Source organism: Hippocampus guttulatus, chromosome 12 (assembly GCF_054856545.1).
Source record: "Hippocampus guttulatus isolate MCC_2025c chromosome 12, RoL_Hgut_1.0, whole genome shotgun sequence".
In the NCBI taxonomy this organism is placed as follows: Eukaryota; Metazoa; Chordata; class Actinopteri; order Syngnathiformes; family Syngnathidae; genus Hippocampus; species Hippocampus guttulatus.
The window spans coordinates 9,179,574-9,187,540 of NC_141272.1; the positions used below are offsets into that span (position 1 = coordinate 9,179,574).

The following is a 7,967-nucleotide window of genomic DNA, read 5'->3' on the forward strand; positions in this document are numbered from 1 at the left end:
TGGCTTTTTTTTTTGTCATCATCTTGTAACGAGTACACACTATTTTACACACACGCCGATATCAAGCGATGACTTTGTTGCTGTGACTATGTTCAGACTTTATGAAGAAGCGTTTAGACCTGCATTCTGTACAACTCAATTGGAAAAAAAAATTGAATGGGAAAGTAAAAAAAGGAAGAACGTGGTTGCACGTGCGCACAGTTTACAACTGTAGAGCTGGCTTTGTTGAGAATTAGCCAGTCACATTTTTAAACCAGTGTTAAATGGGAGTAAGCACCACTGTCACAATATACAGTAGCGCCGATTAACCCAGTCCAGATGTTCTAGTAGGCTTTTTCTGCCATTTTTGTAGTCACATGTTGGAGCGCAAGCCAATTAGCAGACAGGAGGAAATATGGCACGAGAACTTGGCATGCATCTATAACTGTTGAAGAAGAGAAAAGAAAAGAAAAACTGGTCATGGACATTGCCAAGAGGCTGACGGAATCAGTGAAGGAGCTGCATGAATATCGGGTGAGTACTGACAAAGATCTTCCCTCTTCTTAATATGCAACTGGGGCTTTACTTGACACGGAGGTCATTTTGAATAGTTTACTTGATAGCTTACTCGAACATCTGTTTTATTTGGCGATAATCACAGTGTGCGGTAATGGTTATTGTTTTGTTTTTGTTTTTTAAATATCAAAGACTGATGACGCATATACAGTACATATATGTCGAAACAGGTTTACTGATACTGTACTGAAAAGGGTGAGAAGGGTTTATGCCTTGCAAGTAGTTTCAGGGTATATGAGTAGGGTTAAGGTTTAGGGATTGCTAGTAGGGTTAGGGTTTACGATTAGGGTTGAGGTTAAAGGTTTGTAAGCAGGGTTAGGGTTTGCAATTTCGGTCAGGGTTTATAATTAGGGTTGAGGTTAAGGGTTTGCAAGCAGGGTTCGGGTTTAAGGTTTCCAAGAAGGATGAGGTCTATGGTTTGCAAGTAGGGTTAGGTTTGGGGTTTACAATTAGGATTAGGAATTGCAAGTCGGGTTAGGGTTGACAGCTTGCAAGTAGGGTGAGGGTATTTTAGTAGGGTTAAGGCTTTGAGAGTAGGGTTAGGGTTAACGGTTTGCAACTAGGGTTAGAGTTTGGGGTTTGCAATGAGAATAGGGGTTTGCAAGTAGAGTCAGGGTTGACGCGTAGGGTTAGGTTGAAATGTTTGCAAGTAGGGTTCAGGCTTAGAGTTTGCAAGTACGATGAGGTTTAGGGTTTCCAAGTAAGATTTGAGTTTGTATTTGCAAGTAGGGTTCAGGTTTATGGTTTGCAATTAGGATCAGGCTTTAGAGTTTTCAAGTAGGGTTAAAGTTTTACCCATACCTCTCAAACTAAGCCCTCTTTCCCCCAACCTTTTTTTTTGTGTGTGAAGTGACCAAAGTGGTGTGCACTCGCATAGCGTGACAGACGGTCACATGATCATTTTTGTGAGCACAGCTGCAAGTTTTGTTCCAGACAATACCTAATACATTACATAATCATCCCCTTACATCCCTCCTTTCCTCTGCGTTAGATTGTCACTCCACCATCAAATGTGTTCTTCATTTTCCCTCTCCCTCCCTCTCTCCCTCTCAGTTTCTTTCCCTCAGTTTCTCTCTCTGGCATCCGCCCACACTGGACAAGACCAAACACCCAAGCCACCGTCTAATTGTATTTCATCACCATTTCCTCTCAGCTCGCAGACACCACCAGCAGCTGGCTGACATCGGTAAGTTGACTTTTGTTTTAAGTGAGGCATAAATATAGTGGTTTACCTAAAAGGACACACAGAGCAGATAAGTCACAAGTGGAGAAAAACAAAAACAAAAACTAAAAAAAAAAATATATATATATATATAATCAAGTTATTTTCGTATTTTTCTGAACCCGTTTTTTAAAAATGTTGTGTCTTTCGTCACAGCATGAGACTGACTTTGTGTTTTTCCTCTGTTTTGGATTCTTTGGGTTTGTTTTTAAATGCCGTTACTTGGAGATGTTTTATTATTACATGTAAGGCTGAACAAATAATCAAATTCAAGTTGACAATTTAATTTTCAAATGGTAGGTGGTTGTTCTGTCGTCTTTATTATATGTGTATATTTGATGTCGTTTATGTCGTTATCTCATGTCTAAGTTCAGTGCCAAAGTGCATCCTCTGCATGTTTTCAGATCATTCTGTCATGAAACAAGAAAAATTCACGATAAAGCATTATTGTCACATGATTTATAATTTTCGGACTTCTGTTTTCGCCACATTTGCAAAATCGTCAATGCGAATGCTTAAGACTGCATGTAAAGTGTTAAAACTAAGTTAAGGACTCTAACTCATTTTATTTGCCTTCATTTTCCGATAAGCCGAACCTTCAAGACCAACAAAATGATGTTTAATCAATTTGATATTGTTCACTGTAATAGAGATGAATGTATTGCTAGTGTTTGTTAAAAAATAAATACACGGGAAGAGGACATTGGAAAAAAACAACAATTACACATTCAACTGCAATACTGACAAGGGAAAAATGTCATTTCAGTCAATTATTTTTGCCAAATCGTGCAGCCCTAGTTTTCCGTGATTTTTTTTGGACAGCACTTTGCTTCACCTTTATCAATAAAATTTCATTTCTTGACTTGAATGTTGTGCCTGATATGAATCGTGAGTTTGTGAAAAATAAAACCATTGAATTGAATTCAATTGTAACACAACATGCAGGAATTGCTTTCGACTATAACCGAGTGTGTCGTGAGCAACTAGCAATATACAAAATCTCTTCAAGCTGCTCCCTCCTCCTCCAAGTTTTCCTCCTCAGGGCTTTCAAATGTGATAAGTGTTCAACATTCCTCCTTGTCTTCACAGCTTCTTTTTTTTTTTCTTTCTTTTTTTATGGTTAAGCCATAAAAGACAGCAATGCCGCTGACTGTGCTTCTTCCTGTCCACATCATCAGCTCACTGCATGCTTCCTACACTGGCTGATGTGTCTCATAATCTGGAGTTTTGACGGGATCCACCACCCCCCCCCCCCCCACCCTCTCAAAAAACCAGCAAGCATCATCAAAGAGTAACATTGCAAATAGCGCAGCAAACTGATTCAAAAAGTTGAGCTTTAGAATAAACCTTTTCACACTAGGAAGTGACTTGTTTCTGAGTCAATTGTCTGGTATTCGGCTTTCATTACAAACATGTGCGAAGAAACCAGTGTTATGCACTATTTCAATCAGGAGGCTTGAGCAATGTAAAGCAATTTAAAGGGCGTGTGCTTGTTCCCCTCTGGGGATCATTTGGGCCAATTCCCTCGTTGAAATTTGACTCCTTGAGAACCCCAAAGACGTGATTCCTTCATCGCAATAATAAACAGCAATTCCAAGAGGGTCATTATCATGACCAGTGGCGGTTCAGCCAGGACACCGCTCATGTTGCGATGCTACTAGCATCATTGCTAACTCCCCTAACCAACTTTTGGTGGTCAATAAATATGCTGCCGACATACAGACTCACCTTCTAGCACCATCGCGCATATTTACTAACCATACTTCTTAACCCAACCAGCAGGAGTTTTTACATCCCTTTCCAATCCCTTTTTTAAAATTTTTTCTTTCTTTCTTTCTTTTTTTTTGCTTTGAAAGGAATTCACACTGTAATACAATTGAAAACAGAAGACTGGCACAAGTTGTGTAGATGTGCAACACCATCAATCTTTTTACTTGGAATGTTGTTTTAGGGCATAAAGTGTTCACACCAAGTCAGTGGCAATCAAAGTCGGGTCTTGAATCACCAAGCAGTCACATTACAAGACTCTAATAAGACACTGTAACGTTTATTGTATTATTTTAGGGGTTGGAAATCACGAAATTAATATTCAAAAACAAAACAAAAAATTTGAATGCTACTGTATTGTACTTAAAAGTTAAACATAACTCGGCTGTACTCAAATGTACGGCATAAAATCATGAACCACCCACTTTGAGAACCTCTGATCTAGTTGTAGGTTGCTCTTCAGATAGTTGTGCGGCTCTGTCTAAGCGCTGGAATCTCCTGTCATTCTTCTCTGTTTGCAGTGGCTGTGCAATGACAACGCTCAAGGTGCTGCATTTACCCGTCTTCCTGCTTGTCCTCCAAGTGCGTCTCTCTGCTCCATTAGAGGACAACAAGATCCCTCCCAGTCTGTGCACGGGCCAGCCTGGCATCCCGGGCTCCCCCGGAGTTCACGGTAGCCCCGGTCAGCCCGGGAGAGACGGACGGGATGGAAGGGATTCTGCTCCGGGGGAGAAAGGGGAAAAGGGGGACATGGGTGCTCCAGGTATGAAATTCGTGGTACAGTATGAGTCCATTTCTGTCATTTAAAACGGTGTTTCAATATATACCCCCTACTATGTGTACTGATGAGACAATGGTTCGTCCAAATATTGTTACCATGACTACCGGAGTCGCAAGCACCTTTAACTTGGAGATATAGAGCCCGGAGTGTGTGTTTTGGTGGTGGGCAAAGAAGCGCCTTGAAAGACAAAAGCATTTTCACTCGTGGAGGCAGCACTTCATACACATCACAACACCAAACACAAAAAGCCATGGCCACCGTGTTGCCAACTTCACTGTGCAATCAAGAAGGGAATGATGATAACGCTAATCTGTGTATCCAAATAAAAGTCAATGCAGCTCTGCTTACCTTTTGAATTTTACATGCTACCTACTGCAAGGGATTTTGATGTTTATGCATGATAATGTTTCGGACAGGCCGGCCAATGCTTGAAAGTAGCTGTGGATCTTCAAATAGCATAGCTTACAGTAAATGGTGGCGAAAGTTGGTGTGAGTGGTGGATAAGATCATGCTCTTTAAGGCTCGAAAATATAAATCTGATTTTGCTATATTATTATTTGACTAGGGGTGTCTAATATTTTTCTTCCAAGGGCCGCATACAGAAATGTCTCAGGATGTTTTGACATTCTTCACCTTTATTCAACACTTTGAAACCAATCAATCAGTGTAAGTAAAAGAAAAAGGGAAACAATGACATGCTGTATATGTGATATTTCCAGTAAACTGTCACAGACTCACCACTCCAGAGTCAAAAACTAAACTTTTTGCCGGGTTCCTCCCTCCAATATTTGTAGAATAACTCACCTATTTGCAATTTGTGCACCCAAGCCAAAGCCCCGCCCCCCAAAAAAGTAAACTTACAATTTTTCAAAATACAGGCTGTTGTTCTGCCAATTATTTGTCATATTTTGCACACGATGGAGGCAGCAAACGTCTCAACAAGAGTGCAAATAGAGTGCAATGTTTGTATCAAAAGTATAAAGTGGAAGTACGAAGCAGTATACTTTTGTTGCTGTGAGATAAATTGACAGGTACAATCATATCATGTTTAAAAGTTTTACTTCTTGATATTCCTGTTAAAACATTTTGTTGAATCCACCCACGCAGTTTCCAGCTGCAGTAGAATGTGCCGCACAGAGTGTGAGGGAACAGTCAGGGCGTTAAGAAACGGATTGCCGACTCGGCCGCAAAAAGGCGCAACATGCAAACAAGAGGAGGTACCGTTATTGTCTTGTGTCTGAAGCTTTGAATAACATTTTGCTTGAACTCAATAAAAAAAAAAGCAGACGGGGGCGGCATAGAAGCTGACAGTTTGGAAGAGCGATCACGAGAGTGTGGCCTCTGCTGTCCCTCGCGATAAGAAAGCCAATCTTGGCTGGTCCGAGTTACTTGTACAGTCCTGAAACAAGGCTCGTCTCTGTCTTCCGTTGTAGAATTCCCTGACAGTTGCACATTTAATATCCCAGGCCGGTGTACCCCCCACAGGTCAGACGGGTGAGGAAGGCCTGACTGGAGACAAGGGTGACCCCGGAGAGCGAGGGCAGAAGGGCGATGCGGGCCAATGCGCCGTAGCCCCCAAATCGGCCTTCAGCGCCAAAGTGTCCGAAGGCCGCGACTTGCCCCTCCCCGCAGGCGACGCAGTGGTCTTCGACAAGATCCTCCTCAACCAGCAGGGGGACTACAACTCGGAGACAGGCCGCTTCACGTGCAAAGTCCCCGGCGTGTACTACTTTGCCGTCCACGCCACCGTGTATCGCACCAGCTTGCAGTTTGACCTCATGAAAAATGGACACGCCGCAGCTTCCTATTTCCAGTTTTTCGGCAACTGGCCCAAACCGGTGTCGTTGTCGGGCGGGACCCTGCTCCATCTGGTTCCGGGGGACCAGGTGTGGATCCAGATGACTCTGGGGGAATACAATGGAATTTACTCCAGCACAAAGACAGACAGTACCTTCACTGGCTTCCTGGTGTACTCAGACTGGAAAAACTCTGCAGTGTTTGCATGAGCGTGTCAGACCTTGCGTAAGGAAACTAACCACACGATGACCTATTCAAGGCGTTCCTAAGAAGAAATTTTAGAGGCAGACGAGACACGCATACATTGTTGTTGTGTAATGAGGAAAAGAAAAAGTCACAATGGGCACATACTAAACTGCACCTGTTTTTTCTTTTTTTTTCCAGCATCGACGTTTCTCTCGTCAGCGAAAATCTTTTATATGCTTAAGCACAATTCGACACCGGATGCCTGTCAAAGCGGATGCACAAATACTCGGGATGTGCATCTCTCCAATAAAAAAAACAAAAAACAGTGCGATACGATGCAAAGGCAGTTGATTTTCAAGTGCAATACTCAATTTGGTTCGATTCAGTACGATAACGATATCCTTTGATATGGTACGGCTCATTTTAAAGGGTTTGATGCAAAGAGGTTTTTTTTTTTTTGCAATCATTTTAAAATGTCAAGAAATAAATATTGAGAAAACCTTTGACAAAAATGTAATAGCCCTTCATACTGGACACCGGAGGTGGCGAAAGTAGAAATACAGTACGTGTGTAAAGAAAAAAAACATGTACTTACTGTAAGTTCAAATGATAAATTGCTACTTCTAAGTTAACGTTTAGCGATTCTGAGATAGAAAAAAAAATGCTACAATATTGCATGTTCTTGAAGAGATTGCATCTTTTGGCACGGCTGTTATGCTATCAAAAACAATGCCTTGCATAGCTTTGTTTATGTGAATAGTCATACTAACTGCCTTATGAAATTTTGCAGGTCCACCCATATTGTTCTGGAAGAAAATTATTTGAGTTTGTAAGCTCAACTGACAGAACAACTTTAACCTGTGATACCGAAAACTGGATACACTTCCCAAATTATGCCATTTTGGCTAATTGACAGTGTTCCTTTCGCATCCAAATTGATCCAAAATGAATTCAGCCAGAACACTTCAAAAAGGATCCAAATTAAACATGATATTCATTTAAGTGGTTCTCGGCATGCATGAACAAGACGTAGCAGTGCGTGAATGATGAAGCTACAGTCCCAAGAGCAAATTTTCATGCGGCTATTCCATCGCTCCAATCCAACGCTCCACTCTGTGCTTTTTATTCCTCAAACCTGACCAAAGTAAACACATTCCACTGGATCCGCACGAGTCTGCGCAGTCTAATGATTTCCCCAAACGTGGCAACATTGTGAGCCGGATGGTGTCAGACAAAATGATGTCTTCACTGAGTCTGCGCCAATGAGGGAATTAATATTTAGGAGGCACCATTGCTGATTTAATGGACCAAATGTTGACAAGGGCAAACACCATGGAGAGACTTTCTGAGACTGCTGTGACATGTGGAAATATGATTTGAGATGCCTGCAACGCAGAGGTGAGCTCGAAATATTTAAAAAAAAAATATTCCCCCCGTTTTTTTAGGGTGAAAGGAGAAAAATAGGGAGTTCAGCTGAGCCTGGCACTGGGTACTAACTTCCATTGGTGTGCGTCTGCTAAAGTACTCTAAAACCACATCTACCTTCGGAAAGTCTATGACATATCGTTTTAGATGAATAGACAAGATGAATTGCGATATGCACGGCAAGGTTTGCTTAAATTATGAGAATATTTTCAGAATACAATCATGTCGAAAACC

At 41.6% G+C, this 7,967-nt stretch overlaps 1 protein-coding gene across 1 annotated transcript; it reads left to right on the forward strand.

The window, feature by feature from the left end:
- Positions 1 to 926: 926 nt before the first annotated feature.
- On the forward strand, positions 927 to 7,385 carry c1qtnf5 (C1q and TNF related 5). The gene is made up of 3 exons (XM_086125418.1): positions 927 to 1,741; positions 4,066 to 4,307; positions 5,811 to 7,385. The coding sequence occupies exons 2-3, from the start codon at positions 4,076 to 4,078 to the stop codon at positions 6,329 to 6,331; spliced, it is 753 nt and encodes a 250-aa protein (XP_085981544.1). The 5' UTR covers positions 927 to 1,741; positions 4,066 to 4,075; the 3' UTR covers positions 6,332 to 7,385.
- Positions 7,386 to 7,967: the final 582 nt, after the last annotated feature.

Coding starts and splice junctions, on each gene's coding strand:
- c1qtnf5 (XM_086125418.1), top strand. CDS start 4,076: ATGACAACGCTCAAGGTGCTGCATTTACCCGTCTTCCTGCTTGTCCTC. Junction 4,308..5,810: donor GGGGGACATGGGTGCTCCAG/GTATGAAATTCG, acceptor TACCCCCCACAG/GTCAGACGGGTGAGGAAGGC.